Source organism: Oncorhynchus keta, unplaced genomic scaffold (assembly GCF_023373465.1).
Source record: "Oncorhynchus keta strain PuntledgeMale-10-30-2019 unplaced genomic scaffold, Oket_V2 Un_scaffold_23083_pilon_pilon, whole genome shotgun sequence".
NCBI lineage: Eukaryota > Metazoa > Chordata > Actinopteri > Salmoniformes > Salmonidae > Oncorhynchus > Oncorhynchus keta.
In genome coordinates, this window is record NW_026290873.1 from 400,001 (window position 1) to 425,000 (window position 25,000).

General features: G+C 49.8%; 1 protein-coding gene across 1 annotated transcript in view; it reads left to right on the forward strand.

Annotated features, from left to right (window-relative positions):
- Window positions 1-25,000, forward strand: part of LOC118383629 (BAH and coiled-coil domain-containing protein 1-like) — a 129,348-nt gene that overhangs the window by 45,222 nt on the left and 59,126 nt on the right. The window contains 13 exon segments of the mRNA XM_052515347.1: window positions 2,470-2,592; window positions 3,597-4,091; window positions 4,544-5,335; window positions 5,393-5,801; window positions 5,803-5,984; window positions 8,449-8,563; window positions 12,263-12,341; window positions 12,343-12,472; window positions 12,713-12,754; window positions 12,757-12,871; window positions 19,121-19,208; window positions 21,476-21,722; window positions 23,978-24,901. Coding sequence (XP_052371307.1) covers window positions 2,470-2,592; window positions 3,597-4,091; window positions 4,544-5,335; window positions 5,393-5,801; window positions 5,803-5,984; window positions 8,449-8,563; window positions 12,263-12,341; window positions 12,343-12,472; window positions 12,713-12,754; window positions 12,757-12,871; window positions 19,121-19,208; window positions 21,476-21,722; window positions 23,978-24,901 — 3,741 coding nt within the window.

Consider the following 25,000-nt stretch of genomic DNA (forward strand, 5'->3'; position numbering starts at 1 on the left):
AGAGCAACTTTAGTATCGTCTCTCACTCCTTCTTTCTCTCCTTCTGTCTCTACCTTCTCTGTCTCCTTCTCTCTCTACCTTCTCTCTCTCCTTCTCTCTCTACCTGCTCTCGCCTTCTCTGTCTCCTTCTCTCTCTCCTTCTCTCTCTCCTTCTCTCTCTACCTGCTCTCTTCTTCTCTGTCTCCTTCTCTCTCTCCTTCTCTCTCTCCTTCTCTCTCTACCTGCTCTCGCCTTCTCTGTCTCCTTCTCTCTCTCCTTCTCTCTCTCCTTCTCTCTCTACCTGCTCTCTTCTTCTCTGTCTGCTTCTCTCTCTACCTGCTCTCGCCTTCTCTGTCTCCTTCTCTCTCTCTTTCTCTCTCTCCTTCTCTCTCTACCTGCTCTCTTCTTCTCTGTCTCCTCTCTCTCTACCTGCTCTCTCCTTCTCTGTCTCCTTCTCTCTCTCCTTCTCTCTCTCCTTCTCTCTCTACCTGCTCTCTTCTTCTCTGTCTGCTTCTCTCTCTACCTGCTCTCTTCTTCTCTGTCTCCTTCTCTCTCTACCTGCTCTCTCCTTCTCTGTCTCCTTCTCTGTCTCCTCTCTCTCTCCTTCTCTCTCTACCTGTCTGTCTGCTTCTCTCTCTACCTGCTCTCTCCTTCTCTGTCTCCTTCTCTCTCTACCTTCTCTCTCTCCTTCTCTCTCTACCTGCTCTCTCCTTCTCTGTCTCCTTCTCTCTCTACCTGCTCTCTTCTTCTCTGTCTCCTTCTCTCTCTCCTTCTCTCTCTACCTTCTCTCTTCTTCTATGTCTCCTTCTCTCTCTACCTGCTCTCTTCTTCTCTGTCTCCTTCTCTCTCTACCTGCTCTCTCCTTCTCTCTCTCCTTCTCTCTCTCCTTCTCTGTCTCCTTCTCTCTCTCCTTCTCTCTCTACCTTCTCTCTTCTTCTCTGTCTCCTGCTCTCTCCTTCTCTCTCTACCTTCTCTTCTTCTCTCTCTCCTTCTCTCTCTACCTGCTCTCTCCTTCTCTGTCTCCTCTCTCTCTCCTTCTCTCTCCTTCTCTGTCTCCTTCTCTCTCTACCTTCTCTCTTCTTCTCTGTCTCCTTCTCTCTCTACCTGCTCTCTCATTCTCTCTCCTCTCTCTGACTCCTTCTCTGTCTCCTTCTCTCTCTACCTTCTCTGTCTCTACTCTCTCCTTTCTGTCCTTCTCTCTCTACCTCCTCTCTTCTTCTCTGTCTCCTTCTCTCTCTACCTGATCTCTCCTTCTCTGTCTCCTTCTCTCTCCTCTCTCTCCTTTCTCCTTCTCTGTCTCCTTCTCTCCTCTCTCCTTCTCTCTCCTTTCTGGCCTTCTCTGTCTCCTTCTCTCTCTCCTTCTCTGTCTCCTTTCTCTCTCCTTCTCTCTCTCATTCTCTGTCTCTCTCTCCTTTCTGTCTTTCTCTCGACCTTCTCTCGTCTTCTCTGTCTCCTTCTCTCCTCTCTCCTTCTCTCTCCTTTCTGGCCTTCTCTGTCTCCTTCTCTCTCTCCTTCTCTGTCTCCTTCTCTCTCTCCTTCTCTCTCTCATTCTCTGTCTACTTCTCTCTCCTTTCTGTCTTTCTCTCGACCTTCTCTCGTCTTCTCTGTCTCCTTCTCTTTCTCCTTCTCTGTCTCCTTCTCTCTCCTTCTTTCTGTCCTTCCTTTCTCTACCTTCAAGGTACTTTGTGTTTGAAATGTAGTCCTGGTAGATTGTGTAAATCTTCTGCAGATGGGCTTGTTGTCATAGAACCAGGTGCCGAGTCTTGAAGGTCTCCAGTCAAATTGATCTTTCAACCCTAGAAAAGGGCAGTGAAGGGCAACAGCCAGTCAGTGTAGATAGAGGCCTTCAATCCAATGGAAATATCACATATTGGCCCTTTAAAATTGGGGCCTGTGTTATCTCTTGCTTCAGACAGAAGGAACATCTAGCTTCCTCAGCTCAGAGAGAGACAGCCATATGTTTAGATGGCAAATTTCCTCCATTACCGCAATCCCCAAGACAGAGATTGTCTCCTATTGTTTACATTCGAAACCCAAGTAGTGAATATGACAAGCCGAGGCTGTATAGTTATTAGTGTATATACAACACAACCAGCTGCATGGGACCTGAAGGATCATATGTAATTTCCACAGTCGTGACGGGACGACTCTAACTCAGTGCTCTCTCTCTCTCTCTCTCTCTCTCTCTCTCTCTCTCTCTCTCTCTCTCTCTCTCTCTCTCTCTCTCTCTCTCTCTCTCTCTCTCTCTCTCTCTCTCTCTCTCTCTCTCTCTCTCTCTCTCTCTCTCTCTCTCTCTCTCTCTCTCTCATTCTCTCTCTCTCTCTCTCTCTCTCTCTCTCTCTCTCTCTCTCTCTCTCTCTCTCTCTCTCTCTCTCTCTCTCTCTCTCTCTCTCTCTCTCTCTCTCTCTCTCTCTCTCTCTCTCTCTCTCTCTCTCTCTCTCTCTCTCTCTCTCTCTCTCTCTCTCTCTCTCTCTCTCTCTCTCTCAGCAGCCCCGGGATATCCTCGATTCTCAGGGAGTCTCGCCCACACCTTCCTTCCCATGAGCCACTTGGATCACCATGCCAACAGCGGCGTCCTCTATGGGCAGCACCGTTTCTACGACACCCAAAAAGGTGAGTGGCAAACAAATTAAAAATCAATCAGACAGAATTAAGATATTGAAATCCAATTGAACACAACAAAGTATGATGTAATTGGATAATGGATATTGCTCGCTATGTGGATGCCCACAGGGATATTACCTTAAATGTGATAATGTAATCCTGTCTTTTAGATTTGCTGCCTGGTTGGCCAATGGATGTTTTTTAAAGGGGAAGTTCAGGATTTTACAGTTTGATATTTCCTCAGCCTGAAAGTTGTCTATGGGCCAGTAAAAACTGTAAGCCATGGTTTGGTTTTCTATTAAAACAGACACTACAAACTTAAGGTAACTTTATCCACTACTACCTAACAGTCAACGGAAGCAAATCTTTTTGAATGAATTACACTTTCCAACACAAATCTCTAAAATCCTGAACTTCCCCTTTAGGAGTCTGTTTCTTTCTACCGAACAGAAATATAAATGCAACATGCAACAATTTAAACCATTTTACTGATTTTCAGTTCAAATAAGGAAATCAGTCAATTTAAATAAATAAATTAGGCCCTAATCTATGGATTTCACATGAATGGGCATTGGCACAGCATGGGTGGGCCTGGGAGGGTATAGGTCCTCTATAGTTCTGGTGGACATTCCTGCATTCAGCATGCCAATTGCACACTCCCTCAAAACTTGAAACATCTGTGGCATTGTGTTGTGTGACAAAACCAGCATATTTTTTTGAGTGGGCTTTTATTGTCCCCAGCACAAGGTGCACCTGTGTAATGATCATGCTGTAATCAGCTTCTTGTTATGCCACACCTGTCAGGTGGATGGATCATCTTGCTCACTAACAGGCATGTAAACACATTTGTGGACAAAATAATATTTTTGTGCGTTTAGAACATTTCTGGGATCTTTTATTTCAGCTCATGAAACATGGGACCAACACTTTCCATGTGGCCTTTATATTTTTGTTCAGTGTAGAACATTGAAATATTTTATATTTGTATAATTTGGAACTTTTATATCTTACAGAGAACTTCTATCTAAGAAGCCTTCCGTCCCAGCCCCCTCTCATCTCAGCCAATCACGGTCTTCCGCCCATCTCCAGGGCGGGGCCGGGACACCCTCAGGGCTCCTGCAGTCGGGACATGGACCCAGGGGGCGGAGTCAGCCTACACAAGGGCCTGAAGGAGGTGTCCGTCGAGAGAGGGGTGGTCCCCAGCACCAAGGACAAGGAGAGGCCCAGCAGCAAACAGGAGGCCAAGGAGCGTCAGCAACACCACAGCCACCACTCCCAGCCCTCACATCCACACCACCACCACCCACACCCCGGCCACACACAGCCCCACCCCCACCAACAGCACCCCCAGTACCCCCAGCACCCGGTCTCCCTGGAGGAGGTCAATAGCAGAGCTCTGGAGAGGCACATGGAGCACCAACAGACCCTAGGAATGACCAGAACCCTCAGCGCCTGCCTGCTCAATGGAAAGATGCAGAACGGGGGACTCTGGGACGGGGGGAGCCAAGGCTTCCATGACTAGCTATGGGGGAGGTGGTGGGGAGCAGGGGGCTCAGACACAGGCCAGCCACAGACACATGGAGGGTGGGGGAACATTCGCTGCACCAAGGAAGGGGTGAGCGGCGAGATGAGGATCAGTGAGCAGCCTTCGGACTGTCTGGAGGAGGGGCCAGATGCTCCACCACGCCCTTCCCTACTCTGTGGCGCCGCCCCTGCAAATGGGTTCAGCCGCTGGGGAGGCCACCCCCACCTCCACCCCCACCACCACTCTCACCCGCATCCGGGGGGTTCCACTGCCTTCAGCTCCACCCCAGCCATCCCCACCACCCCCCACACACCACCACCCGGACTTCTTCTGCCCGCCTCCACCTGCCCCTCTAACCAACCCCTCGCCGCACGAGAGGGGAGGGGAGGGGGCGAGACCCCAAAGTGACAGGGCCCACGTTCATACCATCTGTAGGGGGAGGACACCTGGGGGACAAGTCCAGCGGGCAACCCTTCCAGATGGGCACCCCAACCGACTGCCAGGGGTTGGTGGGTGGGGGCGGCAGTGCCAAGGATAAGGCCATGGAGAAGAGTAACTGGCACAGGAAACAGCAGCAGCAGCTGTACAGAAAGGCTGAGAAGACCCCAGACTGGATGCAGCAGCAGAGTCACCACCCCCAACAACCCCATCCCCAACAACCCCTTCCCCAGCAGGCCCAGCCCCAACAGCTCCAACAGCCCCAACAGCCCCATCCCCAACAACCCCTTCCCCAGCAGCCCCAGCCCCAACAGCCCCAGCCCCAACAAACCCAGCCCCAACAGCCCCAGACCCAACAACCCCAGACCCAACAACCCCTTCCCCAGCAGCCCCAGACCCAGCAGCACCAAGCCGTGCGTTCTCGCAGCGTCGAATGCATCAATAGCGTGGGAGTGGACACCACCGATGTGTTCAGGCCCTCTCTTCCCCAGGGAGCCAAGGCCGGACACTCCCTCCCCCACTCAGTCAACACTTCCCCCTACAGAGACTGCTCCCTCCCGGGCCCCCTGCCCAACGCCTCACCCCTGGGGGGTCGAGGAGGTGCAGGCGGTGGTGCTGGAGGTGGGAGTTGTTCTTTACAGAGAGATGGTCAGAAGGTGGCCCGTATTCGCCACCAGCAGCACGGTGGGCCTGGCCCGGACGCCCCAGCAGCAGAGCTGAACCAGAACAACAAACAGAACCAGGACCTGAACAGGAAGCTAGAGATGTCCCCGTACGGCTACAGCAACAGTGGGCAGGGACAGCAGCATCACCCCCAGCAGCCCCGGTTCCTCCCTGGGCCATGAGGCCTCACCACGTCCACCCTGCAGAGGAGGAGCAGCAGCGGAAGGCCTACATGGAGTCTCTCAGTGGTGGCAGACAACAGCCCCAGCAACAACCAGGGCAAGGTATGGGCCTCCCTCCTCATCCTTCTCCCCAGCCCCAGCCACCTCCACCCCCAGCCCCTCTCAGCAGCAGCAAGACCCCAGGTCGCCTCACAGGCCCAGGAGGAGAGCAGTGCCATGAAGAGCCTGCTGAAGTACAGCACCCAGCAGCCCCTGCTCCTCTCCCAGAAGAGTCCCTTCGGAGGCCTGGGGAGCCTCAAATCCGCTGGTCCTGGGGGTCCTGGAGGTGGAGCCCCTGGGGTTAGCTGCACCCTGCAAGGCAGCAAACAACAACAGGCCTTGCCCACCAGGAAGGGCCCGGTCAATGACGGCGCGCTCTGACTGTGGGGGGCGTGGCCGGGAGGTGGGCGAGGCGGTGGGTCACGGTGAAGGAGAGGTGCGCCAGCCGCCTGTGGGCATCGCAGTCGCCGTGGCGAGGCAGAGGGAACCGTCCTGTCGCCCGGTGGACGCCCACCCCAACAGCCGGCAGGGGCGGGTGCACCCCTCCATGAAAGGTACGGGGTAACCTCCGGGCCTTTGGGGTCACTTGCTTAAATAAACAGAAGGAGCAGGGGAACTGAGCAGAGATTATTTATCTACGACCTTTGGAAGACCTCGCTGATGAAAAATAAACAGCAGGCTTTGCCAAAGCCTAAAGTAGAAACAGCTTTATTTGACTAAGCAGTTAGAGGCACTGGGAAGAAAAGAGAGGAGGAGAGGAGTACATGGCAGGAGATCTGAGTCTGTGGCTGTAGAGCTGTAGTAGGTATGGTTGGGAGAGAGAGAGAGAGAGGCTGTAGAGCTGTAGTAGGTATGGTTGGGAGAGAGAGAGAGAGAGAGACAGGCTGTAGAGCTGGTAGGTATGGTTGGGAGAGAGAGAGAGAGAGAGACAGGCTGTAGAGCTGTAGTAGGTATGGTTGGGGAGAGAGAGAGAGACAGGCTGTAGCTAGTAGGTATGGTTGGGGAGAGAGAGAGAGAGACAGGCTGTAGAGCTGTAGTAGGTATGGTTAGAAGAGAGACAGGCAGACTGTAGAGCTGTAGTAGGTATGGTTGGGAGAGAGAGAGAGAGACAGGCTGTAGAGCTGTAGTAGGTATGGTTGGGAGAGAGAGACAGGCTGTAGAGCTGTAGTAGGTATGGTTGGGAGAGGAGAGAGAGAGGCTGTAGAGCTGTAGTAGGTATGGTTGGAGAGAGAGAGAGACAGGCTGTAAGAGCTGTAGTAGGTATGGTTGGGAGAGAGAGAGAGACAGGCTGTAGAGCTGTAGTAGGTATGGTTGGGAGAGAGAGAGCTGAGAGAGAGTAGATGGTTGAGAGAGAGAGAGAGACAGGCTGTAGAGCTGTAGTAGGTATGGTTGGGAGGAGAGAGAGAGACAGGCTGTAGAGCTGTAGTAGGTATGGTTGGGAGAGAGAGAGAGACAGGCTGTAGAGCTGTAGTAGGTATGGTTGGGGGAGAGAGAGAGGCTGTAGAGCTGTAGTAGGTATGGTTGGGAGAGAGAGAGAGAGAGACAGGCTGTAGAGCTGTAGTAGGTATGGTTGGGAGAGAGAGAGAGACAGGCTGTAGAGCTGTAGTAGGTATGGTTGGGAGAGAGAGAGAGAGAGGCTGTAGAGCTGTAGTAGGTATGGTTGGGAGAGAGAGAGAGACAGGCTGTAGAGGTAGGTATGGTTATGGTTGGGAGAGAGAGAGAGAGACAGGCTGTAGAGCTGTAGTAGGTATGGTTGGGAGGAGAGAGAGAGACAGGCTGTAGTGCTGTAGTAGGTATGGTTGGGAGAGAGAGAGAGACAGGCTGTAGAGCTGTAGTAGGTATGGTTGGAGAGAGAGAGAGAGACAGGCTGTAGAGCTGTAGTAGGTATGGTTGGGAGAGAGAGAGAGACAGGCTGTAGAGCTGTAGTAGGTATGGTTGGGAGAGAGAGAGAGAGACAGGCTGTAGAGCTGTAGTAGGTATGGTTGGGAGAGAGAGAGAGAGAGAGAGAGAGAGAGAGAGAGAGATGGTTAGGACAGGCTGTAGAGCTGTAGTAGGTATGGTTGGGAGAGAGAGAGAGACAGGCTGTAGAGCTGTAGTAGGTATGGTTGGGAGAGAGAGAGAGAGGCTGAGAGCTGTAGTAGGTATGGTTGGGAGGAGAGAGAGAGAGAGCTGAGAGATGGTTGGGAGAGAGAGAGAGAGAGACAGGCTGTAGAGCTGTAGTAGGTATGGTTGGGGAGAGAGAGAGAGACAGGCTGTAGAGCTGTAGTAGGTATGGTTGGGAGAGAGAGAGACAGGCTGTAGAGCTGTAGTAGGTATGGTTGGGGAGAGAGAGAGAGAGAGAGAGAGAGAGAGAGAGAGACAGGCTGTAGAGCTGTAGTAGGTATGGTTGGGAGAGAGAGAGAGACAGGCTGTAGAGCTGTAGTAGGTATGGTTGGGGAGAGAGAGAGAGAGACAGGCTGTAGAGCTGTAGTAGGTATGGTTGGGAGAGAGAGAGAGAGAGGCTGAGAGAGAGAGAGAGAGAGAGAGAGAGGCTGTAGAGCTGTAGTAGGTATGGTTGGGAGAGAGAGAGAGAGGCTGTAGAGCTGTAGTAGGTATGGTTGGGAGAGAGAGAGAGAGGCTGTAGAGCTGTAGTAGGTATGGTTGGGAGAGAGAGAGAGAGAGACAGGCTGTAGAGCTGTAGTAGGTATGGTTGGGAGAGAGAGAGAGAGAGAGACAGGCTGTAGAGCTGTAGTAGGTATGGTTGGGAGAGAGAGAGAGAGACAGGCTGTAGAGCTGTAGTAGGTATGGTTGGGAGAGAGCAAGACCCATTGGTATGGGGGAGAGTAAGTTAATGACACAGAAGACTTAGTGTTCCCTGGGACTTAGTGTTAGAGATTCCACCCTTAATGTTAGAGCTTAGTAGGTCCATGGTTAGTTTTAGATAGATATTTGTGACAGTGCTGTGACTGCGTGTTGGGGGTTAGGGCTCATCAGGGAAAGGTGGTGAGACTTCTCCCTGAACTGATATTTGTCTCCTAGGACCTCCTCGCTCCATGTACCCCTCAGACCCTGCAGGAGAGGAGGAGAGGAAGAGGATGAGTGGAGAGCGGATGGGTCTGACCTGCCTGGACCGAGACAGAGAGGCCTACATCAGGTGAGACTCAGTCTGACGTTATTCAGCAATATGACATCATCATACACAGCAGGGCAACTTTCTGATTACAGACGTCAACAAGAACAAAGCGTAGACCGACCAAGACCGTCACTGTACGCTTGGAAAGAGGACATGTCACAAACAGCAACATGTAAACATATCATTCCTGGAGACACCCTGCCAGTTTTGGAGCAGCGTTGTGTTTGCTAGCATAGAGTGGTAGACGGTATCTACCTAACAGTAAATAAGTGTTTTGTTTCACCCCACAGTTAAAGTTGTTTACAGTTAGTTAACAACCACTCCTAGACTCATTACTAGCTACCGTAACACTGTAGTGTCAAAAACAGGTCTTCAAATAGGTGTCTTCCTCTACTCTGACCTTCCTCCTCTACTCTGACCTTCCTCCTCTACTCTGACCTTCCTCCTCTACTCTGACCTTCCTCCTCCTCTGACCTTCCTTCTAGACCATCCTCCTCTACTCTGACCTTCCTCCTCTACTCTGACCATCCTCCTCTACTCTGACCTTCCTCCTCTACTCTGACCTTCCTCCTCTACTCTGACCTTCCTCCTCTACTCTGACCATCCTCCTCTCCTCTGACCTTCCTCCTCCTCTGACCATCCTCCTCTACTCTGACCTTCCTCCTCTACTCTGACCATCCTCCTCTACTCTGACCTTCCTCCTCTACTCGGACCTTCCTCCTCTACTCTGACCTTCCTCCTCTACCCCGACTTTCCTCCTCTACTCTCACCTTCCTCCTCACTCTGACCTTCCTCCTCAATCTGACCATCCTCCTCTACAGCACCTTCCTTTCTGACCTTCCTCCTCTACTCTGACCTTCCTCCTCTACTCTGACTCACTGTACTTCCTCCTCTACTCTGACCTTCCTCCTCTACTCTGACCTTTCCTCCTCTCATTCCTGGAGACCTTCCTCCTCTACTCTGACCTTCCTTGGAGTCTGACCGTTCCTCTTCTGACCTAGCTCTCTGACCTTCCTCCTCTATCTGACCTTCCTCCTCTACTCTGACCTTCCTCCTCTCCTTCTACCTCTCACCTTCCTTAAAGTCTGACCTTCCTCCTCTACCCGACCTTCCTCCTCTACTCTGACCTTCCTCCTCTAGACCTTCCTCCTCTACTCTCACCTTCCTCCTCTACTCTGACCATCCTCCTCTACTCTCACCTTCCTCCTCTACTCTGACCTTCCTCCTCTACTCTCACCTTCCTCCTCTACTCTCACCTTCCTCCTCTACTCTGACCTTCCTCCTCTACTCTGACCATCCTCCTCTACTCTCACCACCTTCCTCCTCTACTCTGACCTTCCTCCTCTACTCTGACCTTCCTCCTCTACTCTGACCTTCCTCCTCTACTCTCACCTTCCTCCTCTACTCTGACCTTCCTCCTCTCTCTCACCTTCCTCCTCTACTCTGACCTTCCTCCTCTACTCTGACCTTCCTCCTCTACTCTGACCTTCCTCCCTCTCTTCCTCCCCTACTCTGACCTTCCTCCTCTACTCTGACCACCTTCCTCCTCTACTCTAACCTTCCTCCTCTACTCTGACCTTCCTCCCCTACTCTGACCTTCCTCCTCTACTCTCACCTTCCTCCTCTACTCTCACCTTCCTCCTCTACTCTGACCTTCCTCCTCTACTCTGACCTTCCTCCTCTACTCTGACCTTCCTCCTCTACTCTCACCTTCCTCCTCTGACCTTCCTCCTCTACTCTCACCTTCCTCCTCTACTCTGACCTTCCTCCTCTACTCTGACCTTCCTCCTCTACTCTGACCTTCCTTCCTCTACTCTGACCTTCCTCCTCTACTCTCACCTTCCTCCTCTACTCTCACCTTCCTCCTCTACTCTGACCTCCTCCTCCTCTATCCTCCTCTACTCTCACCTTCCTCCTCTACTCTCACCTTCCTCCTCTACTCTCACCTTCCTCCTCTACCCTGACCATCCTCCTCTACTCTGACCTTCCTCCTCTACTCTGACCTCCTCCTCTACTCTGACCTCCCTCCTCTACTCTCACCATCCTCCTCTACTCTGACCTTCCTCCTCTACTCTGACCATCCTCCTCTACTCTGACCATCCTCCTCCTCTCACCTTCCTCTCTACTCTGACCTTCCTCCCTCTACTCTCACCTTCCTCCTCTCTCTGACCTTCCTCCTCTACTCTGACCTTCCTCCTCTACTCTCACCTTCCTCCTCTACTCTCACCTTCCTCCTCTACTCTGACCTTCCTCCTCTACTCTGACCTTCCTCCTCTACTCTCACCTTCCTCCTCTACTCTCACCTTCCTCCTCTACTCTCACTCTCACCTTCCTCCTCTACTCTGACCTTCCTCCTCTACTCTCACCTTCCTCCTCCTCCTCACCTTCCTCCTCTCTGACCATCCTCCTCTACTCTGACCTTCCTCCTCTACTCTGACCTTCCTCCTCTACTCTGACCTTCCTCCTCTACTCTGACCTTCCTCCTCTACTCTCACCTTCCTCCTCTACTCTGACCATCCTCTCTCTGACCTCCCTCCTCTACTCTCACCTTCCTCCTCTACTCTGACCTTCCTCCTCTCTCTCACCTTCCTCCTCTACTCTCACCTCTGACCATCCTCCTCTACTCTCACCACCTTCCTCCTCTACTCTCACCTTCCTCCTCTACTCTGACCACTCTCACCTTCCTCCTCTACTCTGACCATCCTCCTCTACTCTCACCTCCTCCTCCTCTCACCTTCCTCCTCTACTCTCACCTTCCTCCTCTACTCTCACCTTCCTCCTCTACTCTGACCTTCCTCCTCTACTCTCACCTTCCTCCTCTACTCTCACCTTCCTCCTCTACTCTCACCTTCCTCCTCTACTCTGACCTTCCTCCCCTACTCTGACCTTCCTCCTCTACTCTCACCTTCCTCCTCTACTCTCACCTTCCTCCCCTACTCTGACCTTCCTCCTCTACTCTCACCATCCTCCTCTACTCTAACCTTCCTCCCTCTCTCTCACCTTCCTCCCTACTCTCACCTTCCTCCTCTGACCATCCTCTCTCTGTGTTTCCTCCTTCCTCCTCTACTCTCATGGTTCCTATCTACTCTGACCTTCCTCCTCTACTCTGACCTTCTTCCTCTCTCTGACCTTCCTCCTCTACTCTCACCTTCCTCCCCTACTCTCATGGTCCTCCTCTACTCTCACCATCCTCCTCTACTCTCACCTCCCTCCTCTACTCTCACCTCCCTCCTCACCCTCACCTTCCTCCTCTCTCTCCTTCCTCCTCTGGATGACCTTCCCTCCTCACTCTGACCTCCCTCCTCTACTCTCACCATCCTCCTCTACTCTGACCATCCTCCTCTCCCCGACCTTCCCTCCTCTACTCTGACCTCCCTCCTCTACTCTCACCATCCTCCTCTACTCTGACCATCCTCCTCTACTCTCACCGTCCTCCTCTACTCTCACCTTCCTCCTCCTCTCACTCTCTCCTCCTCTACTCTGTCCTTGCCCTTCCTCCTCTACTCTCACCTCCCTCCTCTACTCTGACCTTCCTCCTCTGACTCTCACCATCCTCCTCTACCTTCCTCCCTCCTCTCACCTTCCTCCTCTACTCTGACCCTTCCTCCTCTACTCTCACCATCCTCCTCTACTCTCACCTCCCTCCCTGCTCTGACCTTCCTCTATATTATTCTGTGTTTTCTGTCTCTCCTCATTTCTCTCTCAATGGTTCTATCTCAGGGATAATAAGGATCCAGTGGACTTCACAAGGATCCATCCGTCCAACAGCTGTCACGGTGACATCACCTCTCACCTCATGGTGCGGGTGGGACTTCCTACAATCTGGCCAATTAGGAGACCCCTCTGCACATGCACACGCCCACTCGGCCCACCACCATTGGCTGCCGAGCACTGGAAGTCCCTCCATCTGGATGACAAGCCACTCCTACGGTGAGAAAGTTGTATTGGATTCAAATTCAGAAAACTTTATTTCCATAAACACCAACGTGTTGGTGTCACACTATAAATAAAAACCAATAAGAGGTCTACAGATGTATTCTAGATCAGTCTTCATCTGGCTGTTTCATGTCCTGTTGTGCTGCCTTTGCAGGCTGTGTTGCAGTAAAGCTGTATTGGTAATGAACGACACATGGCTACTGAATCTGTTGTAACATCTTCCTGATGTTGCAGGAATCGGCCACTCAGCCCTTCACCAGAACCTCGCCCCAGGTTTTCTGCAGCCATGCCAGGGTCTCTACAGCCTGTGCTGCCTCTGCCTCAGGACCCGTCTACCCAGCTGGTGGTGCTACCCACAGAGGCCTGCTGCCCACCCTGTCACACATCACCTGGGTGAGGTGTTCATTGTCTTTTCTCAATGGTTTCTCCTCTTGCATGTCACTCTACATCCTTACTTAGTTACCCCATTACACCTTACGCCTTAGGATTGAGGGTAAGTGTTATGGGGTAAGGGTAGAGTGTTAAGTGGTAAGAGTAGGTGAGGGTAGGTGTTAAATGGTAAGGGGTGGGTGTTAAGTGGGGTAAGGGGTGTTATGGGGTAGGGGTGTTAAGTGGTAGGTGTTATGGGGTAAGGGTAGGTTTAAGTGGTAAGAGGGTTGAGGGTAAGTGTTATGGGGTAAGGGTAGGGTTGTGGTAAGTTGAGGGTAGGTGTTAAGGGGTAAGGGTAGGTGTTATGGGGTAAGTGTTAAGGGGTAAGGGTAGGTGTTAAGGGTAAAGGTAGGTGTTAAGGGGTAGGGTAGATGTTATGGGGTAAGGGTAGGGTTAAGGGGTAAGGGTAGGTGTTATGGGGTAAGGGTAGGTGTTGTAAGTGCTCTGGAGTAGGTAGGGAGGTAGTGTTAAGGGGTAAGGGTAGGTGTTAATGGGGGTAAGGGTAGATGTTATGGGGTAAGGGTAGATGTTAAGGGGTAAGGGTAAGTGTTAAGGGGTAAGGTAGATGTTAAGGGGTAAGGGTAGATGTTAAGGGGTAAGGGTAGGTGTTAAGGGTAAGGGTACGTGTTAAGGGGTAAGGGGGTAAGGGTAGGTGTTAAGGGTAAGTGTTAAGGGGTAAGGGTAGATGTTAAGGGTAAGTGTTAAGGGGTAAGGGTAGGTGTTAAGGGTAAGTGTTAAGGGTTAAGGGTAGGTGTTAAGGGTAAGTGTTAAGGGGTAAGGGTAGGTGTTAAGGGGTTAATGGTACGTGTTAAGGGGTAAGGGTAGGTGTTAAGGGGTAAGGGTAGGTGTTAAGGGGTAAGGGTAGGTGTTAAGGGGTAAGGGTAGGTGTTAAAGGGTAGGTGTTAAGGGGTAAGGGTATTGTGTTAACTTTCACACATTAACAAGTCAATACAGCAAATGAAAGATAAACATCTTGTTAATCTACCCATCGTGTCCGATTTCAAACATTCTTTATGGCGAAAGCACAACATATGATTATGTTAGGTCATAGCCAAGTCAAAAAACACACAGCCATTTTCCAGCCAAAGGTAGGAGTCACAAAAAGCAGAAATATAGATTAAATTAATCACTAACCTTTGATGATCTTCATCAGATGACACTCATAGGACATCATGTTACACAATACATGTATGTTTTGTTCGATAATGTCCATATTTATATCCAAAAATCTCAGTTTACATTGGCGCCTTACGTGCATTAATGTTTTGAAAATCTGGTGATTTTGCAGAAATTCTTATAATAAACATTGATAAAAGATACAAGTGTTATTCACAGAATTAAAGATAGACTTCTCCTTAATGCAACCGCTGTGTCAGATTTCAAAAACGCTTTACGAGAAAAAGCATAATCTGAGAACGGCGCTCAGAACCAAAACAGCCAGAGGAATATCCTCCATTTTGGAGTCAGCAAAGTTAGAAATAACACCATAAATATTCACTTACCTTTGATGATCTTCAACAGAAGGCACTCCCAGGAATCCCAGTTCGACAATAAATGACTGATTGGTTCCATAAAGTCCATCATTTATGTTCAAATAGCCACTTGTTGTTAGCGTGCTCAGCCCAGTAATCCATCATCATGAGGCGCAGGCACTTCGTCCAGACAAAAACTCTAAAAGTTCCATTACAGTCCTTTAGAAACATGTCAAGCGATGTATGGAATCAATCTTTAGGATGTTTTTAACATAAAACATCAATAATGTTCCAACCAGAATTCCTTTGTCTGAAGAAAAGCACTGGGAAGTAACTCTGTCGGGAGCGCGCGTCATGAGACCAAGGCACTCTGCCAGAACACTGACTCAAAGAGGTCTCATGAGCCCCTCCTTTATAGTAGAATCCTCATTCAAGTTTCTAAAGACGGTTGACATCTAGTGGAAGCCGTAGGAAGTGCAACTTTATCCATATCTCAATGTGTATTCGGTAGGCCAAAAAACTACAAACCTCAGATGTCCCACTTCCTGGTTGGATTTTTCTCAGGTTTTCGCCTGCCATATGAGTTCTGTTATAGTCACAGACATCATTCAAACAGTTTTAGAAACTTCAGAGTGTTTTCTATCCAATAATAATAATAATATGCATATATTAGCATCTGGGACAGAGTAGGAGGCAGTTCACTCTGGGCACGCTATTCATCCAAAAGTGAAAATGCCCCCTATCCCAAAAGGTTAACACTTACCCTTACCCCTTAACACCTACCCTTACCCTTTAACACCTACCCTTACCCCTTAACACCCACCCCTCAACGTTGAGCACATGATCTTTGGTTCATTGTATTCTCTTATTGCAGTCTGTTGTTTTCTACTGCTGGTTGTATTTTCCATCCAGTAGTTTTACTGCAGCGTTTCCTTTATTTGCTGGTTGCATTAGTATATTATGTCGACAGCTGATGAGCTTTCTGTTAACGGCTGTCTCACACACAATTCAACACCCACACATATATACGCATCACGTAGAAAAACACACTCACAGGCATGCTGCACACACACACACACACACACACACACACACACACACACACACACACACACACACACACACACACACACACACACACACACACACACACACACACACACACACACACACACACACACATAGACTATATACGCATCCACGTAGAAAACACACACAGGCATGCTGCACACACACACACACACACACACACACACACACACACACACACACACACACACACACACACACACACACACACACACACACAGACTCACACACACAGACTATATACGCATCACGTAGAAAACACACACACGGGCATGCTGCACACACACACACACACACACACACACACACACACACACACACACACACACACACACACACACACAGACACACACGCACACGCACACACACACACACGGGCATGCTGCACACACACAGACACACACACACACACACACAGACACACGCAAACATAAGTTTGCACTTACAAAACACACACACAGAGAATACTCATCCCAGTTTCTGCTCACCACCTGTTCTGTCCCCCGCAGGGCTGGGTCCCTGGATGGGTCAGGGTGCGCTCCAAAAACATATGTACACACACACGCACACACGCACACACACACACACACACACACACACACACACACACACACACACACACACACACACACACACACACACACACACACACACACACACACACACACCACAGAGGAAGAAGCTAAAGCAGTGCTCTACATCTATGCAGCAGGACCTATTCAGCGAACCGGCTGTGAAATTTAATTAGCTCTCCATCCTCAGTGGTGTGTTTCCTTCCGCGCTCCGCAGGGTGCAGAGGAGAGGAAGTGCATCCACGAAACCCTTCCCCGGGGAAAGATTAGCTTAGCCGGGTTAATGTTTCAGGACCAAGGTTCCATGGTGCGTCAGGGGGCTGAGGGGTGGAAGGAGGATCAGACTGGACTGTGAAATGTGTAAGAGGACAAAAACACATTGAGTTGGAGAGAGGAAAGAGACAGAGAGAGCGAGACAGAGAGAGAGAGAAGAAGGCGTGGGCAGCTGAATCCCCAAAGCTGAGCTCCATGTGTCATAGTCAGTGTGCTCAGCTGCCCTCTCCCCAGATTCACAGTCCACACACACAGCATTCCTCTCTGGTTTGTAAAGAAGACACATCAGGGAACGGCTGAGCTATGCTCCTCTTGAACATGGGAACTAGCATCCCTGCTGGTCCACAAGCTACTCATGTGGCCTGGAGAGCGGGCTGGAGTATGCTAGGCTGGATGGGTGGGTGAAGTTTTAGGGAGCACTGCAGGGTCGATCGCACCAAGGGGACAGTAATTTGGTTACTGGTCAGTGACTCTATCATCATCATCATCGTGTAGTATGTCATTATAGTCACAATCCAGTGTATTTTCAGGTCAGCTGCTATGAGAGTCCATTCTATTCAGGAGGAGGAGAGAGAGAGGGAGAGAGGAGGGAGAGAAAGAGAGGAGGGAGAGAAGAGGGGATAGAGAAGAGGGGGGGAGAGAAGAGAGATAGGGAGAGAAGAGAGAAGGAGGGGATAGACAGAGGTGGGAGAGAATGAGAGGGAGGGCTGGAGGTGACCAGAGATAGGAGGGAGAGGAGAGAAGTGTTTGTTCAGAGGATGTGAAAGAGCAGTGTTTGAGAGAGAGTTTGGGCGTGGGAGGGCTGCTGTTTAGGTGACCATGTTCTCAGTGTTTGTTCAACAGAGGGATGTGATCAGCAGTGTTTGTTCAACAGAGGATGTGATCAGCAGTGTTTGTTCAACAGAGGGTTGTGATCCACAGTGTTTGTTCAACAGAGGATGTGATCAGCAGTGTTTGTTCAACAGAGGGATGTGATCACAGTCTTTGTTCAACAGAGGGATGTGATCAGCAGTCTTTGTTCAACAGAGGGATGTGATCAGCAGTCTTTGTTCAACAGAGGATGTGATCAGCAGTCTTTGTTCAACAAGGGTTGTGATCAGCAGTCTTTGTTCAACAGAGGGATGTGATCAGCAGTGTTTGTTCAACAGAGGGATGTGATCAGCAGTCTTTGTTCAACAGAGGGTTGTGATCCACAGTGTTTGTTCAACAGAGGGATGTGATCCACAGTGTTTGTTCAACAGAGGATGTGATCAGTGTGTGTTATCTTGTGTGTAAGTGAGGGCTTTGCTTTTGTGTGAGAGATGGCAGTACTGGTGTTCCAGCATTGAGACAAACAGATGTCTGCACATGTCTGGGTTATACTTTCTGTGTGTGTGTGTGTATGTGTGTGTGTGTGTGTGTTTTGTGTGTGTGTGTGTGTGTGTTTGTGTGTGTGTATGTGTGTGTGTGTGTGTGTGTGTGTGTGTGTGTGTGTGTGTGTGTGTGTGTGTGTGTGTGTGTGTGTGTGTGTGTGTGTGTGTGTGTGTGTGTGCGTGTGTGTGTGTGTGTGTTTGTGTGTGTGTGTGTGTGTGTTTGTGTGTGTGCGTGTGTGGGTGTACCCCAGCTAGCACATTTGGTTCCTAGGAAGTTATGGGGGTACGTACGTTTTGGTTTCCTATGTGTTCTGGGAGCGACACCTGACCGGTAAACATTTTTAGGTTGCAGGTACGTTCAGAGAGCGTTTTACTATGGTCCCACAAGGTTTTGTTAACGTTCTGAGAATGGAAATGATAGGTTATTTGAAGGTAATAAATAACGTTCTGAGAATGGAAATGATTGGTTATTTGAAGGTAATTAAATACGTTCTGAGAACATGTTTCACATAAGACTTTTCACAGCACTGTTAGCTTAGTTAGGGTTCACTGTTTTGAATTGATTTGATTCATTTGCTGAGTCATTAATCATGCAGTTTTTATAGTGGCACACCGTCAATGAGATTGGAACCTATGATCTTCTGTTCTCTATGGAATTAGTTCACTACACCCCCAGGATGGCGCTAGCATGACAGGGTTTTTATAAATTCGTAGAAAGATGTTCATTTTAGTCTATCAAACAGACCCTAGATCTAAGGAAGCAACCACTAATTAAGATCAGGTATGGCAGAGGATAGAGTTTTGTTGACGCTGAGAACAAAATGTATTTGTTTTTAAATAACGTTCTTCATATGTTACTAATGTTTTCTTGTAATTTTTCTGGAAAGTTTTAATATTCTGAGAACATGCCTATATATAGAACCATTAGGAAACCTGTAGGAAATGTTATGCTGAAGTACTGAAATTCCCAACTAAGAAACATATGGTTTTCAGAACGTTATGTGCTAGCTGGGTATCCTGCACTATTCCTATAAAGTTGTGGGAAAGTTGTATGCAAAATAACCATAGGACAATCACGCTGTTACTAAGCTCTGAGAAACGTGTGGTTCCTAAGCTGGGACGTGTGTATGTGCACTTGTACATATTCATTGCATGAATGCATTTGAGAGTTTGAGAGTGCGTGTGTGTGTGTGTGTGTGTGTGTGTGTGTGTGTGTGTGTGTGTGTGTGTGTGTGTGTGCGTGCGTGCGTGCGTGCGTGCGTGCGTGTGTGTGTGTGCGTGCGTGTGTGTGCGTGTGTGTGTGCGTGCGTGTGTGTGTGTGGGCTCCTCTGATCCCTCCTTTCTCTCTCATTAGATGTGATGGAGCAGCCTGGGCTGTGGCCCCCAGTGTACGGAGCCCGAGGGCCCCTCCTCCCACATACACCCACAACACCCGCTGTGTACTCCCGCTCGCAGTTTCTACGGCAACAGGAGCTGTACGCTCTCCAGCAGCATCAACAGCATCATCATCTGCAGCAGCAGCATCAACATCAACAGCAACAGAGTCACCAGTCACACCCCCAGCCACAACCCCAGTCACACCCCCCCCAGCCACAGCCACAGCCACAGCCCCAGCCACAGCCCCAGCCCCAGCAGCACCACAGGGCAGCACAGACCATGGAGCTTCAACACAGACCCAACCACGCCCAGGTGGGTGTGGCATACTGGCCACAGATTAACATGAATACCTACATACACACAAACACAAGTACGCACGGATGCACACACATTATCATGAATACACACACAGCTTTATTCTCATGACAACACCATTGGGCCACAGCTTTGTTACATAGTACAGTAGTTCCCCCACACACAAACAGCATTGGGCCACAGCATGTACAGTACAGTACTTCCCCACACACAAACAGCATTGGGCCACAGCATGTACAGTACAGTACTTCCCCACACACAAACAGCATTGGGCCACAGCATGTACAGTACAGTACTTCCCCACACAAACAGCATTGGGCCACAGCATGTACAGTACAGTACTTCCCCACACACAAACAGCATTGGGCCACAGCATGTACAGTACAGTACTTCCCCACACACAAACAGCATTGGGCCACAGCATGTACAGTACAGTACTTCCCCACACAAACAGCATTGGGCCACAGCATGTACAGTACAGTACTTCCCCACACACAAACAGCATTGGGCCACAGCATGTACAGTACAGTACTTCCCCACACACAAACAGCATTGGGCCACAGCATGTACAGTACAGTACTTCCCCCACACAAACAGCATTGGGCCACAGCATGTACAGTACAGTACTTCCCCACACACAAACAGCATTGGGCCACAGCATGTACAGTACAGCATGTACAGTACAGTACTTCCCCACACACAAACAGCATTGGGCCACAGCATGTACAGTACAGTACTTCCCCACACACAAACAGCATTGGGCCACAGCATGTACAGTACAGTACCTATTCTTAGCTTCATAGCCCAATATTATCCCAGGATTTGCTGACTCTCCCTCTGGAATAGTTTGGGCTCAGTATGGATGGTGGTGCAAACTGCCTGGTTTGTCATTGCACACAGTAAGAGTCAATATACCCAGGTTGAATGAATGCCTGGCTCAGCTGAACACAGGTTCCACACTCCTAGGGTTGCAAAATCCCCGAACTTTCCCAGAGATTCCCTGGTTTTCTAGAAACCCTGGTAGGAAGGGTCCTGGAATTCAAATCAAATCCAAGTTTATTTGTCACGTGCGCCAAATACAACAGTTGTAGTAGACCTTGCTTACTTACAAGCCCTAGCCATGCTTACTTACAAGCCTTAACCAACAGTGCATTTTTAAGTAAAAAATAGGCTTTAGGTAAACAGTAGATAGGTAAAATGACAGTGACAGGTGGTACCGGTGCAGAGTGTGAGGGGCACCGGTTAGTCGGGCTAATGGAGGTAATATGTACATGTCGGTAGAGTTAAAGTGACCATGCATAGATGAATTACAACGAAATAAGGAGGAAATCCATGAATCCTCCAACCAGGATTTCTGGGAAAGCAGGGCATTCTGGGAAAGTTACCTGGATTTTACCACCTTTCACACACAATACCAATACTGACGAAGCCTCTTGGTCAATCAGCAGATCGCTCAATATTTGGTTACATCATCTAGAATGTAGACACGACACTCATAGAAAAACAGGTGCTATCTAGAATATTTTGCTGTCCCCATAAGATAACCCATTGAAGAACACTTTTGGTTCCAGGTAGAAAGAACCCTTTCCCCAGAAGGTTCTACATGGAACCCAAAGAGTTCTACCTGGAACAAATAGGGTTCTCCTATGGGGACAGCCGAATCCTTTTTTCTAAGAGTGTAGGGCATGTTCTCTGGGGCTTGTCTTTGGTTATTATGGGATGCTCTACTTTAGGCTATCGCTCCATTCAGTCTCATTGTGGGAGTTGTGCATGGTTTACTCCAATGGATCAGTGGAACAGCTAGTGCTGCCAACACCAGGGTTGTGGCTTTGAGTCCTGCAATGGGCCACATCATTTATTATGTCGGTCAATGTTGACACTTTTATCCAAAGGGACTTTGAGAACTGTCAACATTGACAGAGCCACGTACAGTAAGTCCCATGTAAATGGAACGTTCTGTTCACACGTAAATCACCTGCTCTATGTTCTACGTGGTGTTTGTGTGTTTTCGTCCCTCTGTGGGTAGGTGCAGAAGAGACCAGAGTCAGTGGAGCTGGAGGAGCTGCTCTCTGAGCCACCAGGATCTAAACCTTCCAAACCCTACTCCTCCTACCACAGAAACACCCCCACCCAGGGGCCTGCACTGCTCACCTGTCCCCCTGCTGCCAGTCCCAGTCCCCCACCCTGCGCCCCCACCCTAAGAGCACCCCATCCACCCCCTGCCCCGCCCCTAGCCCTGCAGCCGCCGCCCCTCGGTCTCCGGAAATCAGTCCCGCCCCCCCACAGCTGCCAAAAGGGGCGGAGACCCAGGACAAGAGAGGAGAGGGACAGCCCCTGCAGGATTACCCACAATCCCTGGAGCCTGGTAAGGGAACTCACACTGTCCATCCACATTGACTATGTCCCAAATATCTCTCCTTCCTCCCAAAGTGTGCACTTGTTCAATTCCCTTCACTGATTTGAAAGGCAATGAAGGGTATTAAATAACCCCACGAGCTCATGCCTCCACCAACCTAAGGGTTCTACATTTGTGGAAGAAGTGAACAGGTGCTCTCTTCAGGATATTGGAGAAACTATTGGGACACATCCCCAGGTTACATTCCAATATTCACACTAACATTTCACTGAGGTTGCGTTTACACAGGCAGCCCAATTCCGATATTTTTCCACTAATTGGTCTTTTACCCAATCACATCAGATCTTTTCACATTAAATCAGAATTGGGCTGCCTGTGTAAACGCAGCCTAAGTGATATTTTAGAACCTCTCTGAGGGTCATATGAGAAATATGTATGATGAAAATAGACTGTTAAGAGGGATATACAAGACAGTTAGACACACACAGCTCATTCAGCTGTCAAGGATTCTACACTAACAACCCTGGCCTTCAAAGTCTATCTGGGAAAACTGTAAATGACTGATAGGTCTGACACAGCAACAGAGGATATCCAGCAGAGGAATACAAATCATCATCCAGCAACAGAGGACATAGCACTACAAATCATCATCCAGCAACAGAGGATATAGCACTACAAATCATCATCCAGCAACAGAGGATATAGCACTACAAATCATCATCCAGCAACAGAGGACATAGCACTACAAATCATCATCCAGCAACAGAGGATATAGCACTACAAATCATCATCCAGCAACAGAGGACATAGCATCTCCAGCAACAAATCATCATCCAGCAACAGAGGATATAGCACTACAAATCATCATCCAGCAACAGAGGACATAGCACTACAAATCATCATCCAGCAACAGAGGACATAGCACTACAAATCATCATCCAGCAACAGAGGATATAGCACTACAAATCATCATCCAGCAACAGAGGACATAGCACTACAAATCATCATCCCAGCAACAGAGGACATAGCACTACAAATCATCATCCAGCAACAGAGGACATAGCACTACAAATCATCATCCAGCAACAGAGGACATAGCACTACAAATCATCATCCAGCAACAGATCAAATCATCATCCAGCAACAGAGGACATAGCACTACAAATCATCATCCAGCAACAGAGGACATAGCACTACAAATCATCATCCAGCAACAGAGGACATAGCACTACAAATCATCATCCAGCAACAGAGGACATAGCACTACAAATCATCATCCAGCAACAGAGGACATAGCACTACAAATCATCATCCAGCAACAGAGGACATAGCACTACAAATCATCATCCAGCAACAGAGGACATAGCACTACAAATCATCATCCAGCAACAGAGGATATAGCACTACAAATCATCATCCAGCAACAGAGGACATAGCACTACAAATCATCATCTAGTAACTGCCACAGCCTATGGGGTCCTTAATGATATTGTTCTGCTTCTTTGGCTCTTGCCTGTGCCTGTGTCCCAAATGTCACCCTATTCCCTAGACCTTGGTCAAAAGTAGTGCACTAAATAAAGAATAGAGTGCCATTTGTGACGCATCGTGTGTGAGTGGCTGGGGTTGGCTGGCGAGCCCTGGGATTGACACATAAAGCAGCTCTGAGCTGGAGAAGTAAACACATAAAATGGCTGCCGGCCCGGTTGGTCTCTCTCTCAGCACTGTCACCTCGGTAATGACTGAGAAAACACCTCGCTCAGAGCCTTGGAGGCTCCGCCCCCAGGCCCACACCCTCTTCATCACCATTAACGCCTCGCTAACTGCCTTGCTATGCCATTCCACGCCAGAAGATATAAAAGTGGCAGGCCACCTTTGATAAACGAAACCTCCTACACTTCAAATAGCAAGCTAACACACACACCTACGCTGAATAACACGTCCACACATGTATACGCACACGCACACGGTTCACTCCCCTTCCTGTGTGTTGTGAGATCAGGCGCAGTGCCACCTACGTAATTTCCTCTTCCTGTGCCTCTCTACCCTCTCATGACCCTGGAGTGAGTTCTATTCAGGGGCGGGTCCTCAGGGTTAGGCCTTTTGAACAGCCTCTGACCACACTTCACAGGAGAGAGAGAGAAAAAGAGTCGTAGGGACGATCATCTGGCTTTTGAGAAATGTTTTTGCCCTTTGTTGTGAAGCTTTTTTACTTATTACTTATTTCTCTTTTAAACCTGCCTTTTCTCTTTCCTATGTTTTTATAGACTTGCCTCCTGGATACACCTACCCTGCCATCGCCATGGGTTACAGGAGCTGCACATCGCCCCACGATGTCCGATTGGCCGAGCCAGCTGACCTGGAGGCGGTTCAGGCGGAGCCTGCTGAGAATGCTCCCCAGCCTCTCTCCAGCCTAGGGGCGGAGCTAGAGTGTCAGGCCATGGTGAGGCCCTCCCACACCAGGACGTGGAGGAGGAAGAGGAGGGGCAAAAGGAAGAGGAGGTGCAGAGAGGAGGTGGAAGCCAGAGAAGCAGCAGGCAGCTGTGGACCTCCAGATCAGGAGCATAGGGAGGAGCAGGAGGAGGAGGTGTCAGTGTGTCCTCCTACGGAGAGCCGTGTGTGTGACACCGCCTCCTGTTCCATCCTATCCCCCTCTCTGAGGAGGAGAACCACAGAGATGACCCCACCTCCACCCTGGAGGAGCAGGAGGAGGAAAAGTGCAAGGTGGAGAGAGGACAGCAGCAGGAGGTGGCAGGAGAACAGGAGGAGCAGGACTCCACCATCATCGACCTGGACCCTCCCTGCACTGCCCAACCCCACCAGGAGGCAAATACTGAGGAGGAAGAGGAGGGGAGGAGAGGAGGAGAGTACTCCTAATGATGACAACCACTCAGTAGAGTTGGTGTGCCTCTCCCCCTCCTCTCCCTCTCTGTGCCCCAGCCAGTCTATCATCACCCTCTCCACCCCCCTGAAACCCATTGTGCCTAGTTACTGGAGCCTAGAGCTGCTGATCGCTGCAGCCTTCTGTGCCGACGTCCCTCCGTTTCCCATGCTGGCCTCCAGCACCCTCCAGCCCCAGGCCTGTGACACCCATCCCTGCCCCAGCCACCCCCACCACGGCATGGAGCTGCTCAGCGAGCTGGCCGACCTGGAGCTCCAACAGCACCGACACAACACAGGAGACAGCCAAGGTGAGAGCTATAGTCAGACAGACGGACGGACAGGCGAACAGATGGATGGACAGACAGCAGTCTGAAATGATGTCATTGTAACTAGAGCTGATTGAAATG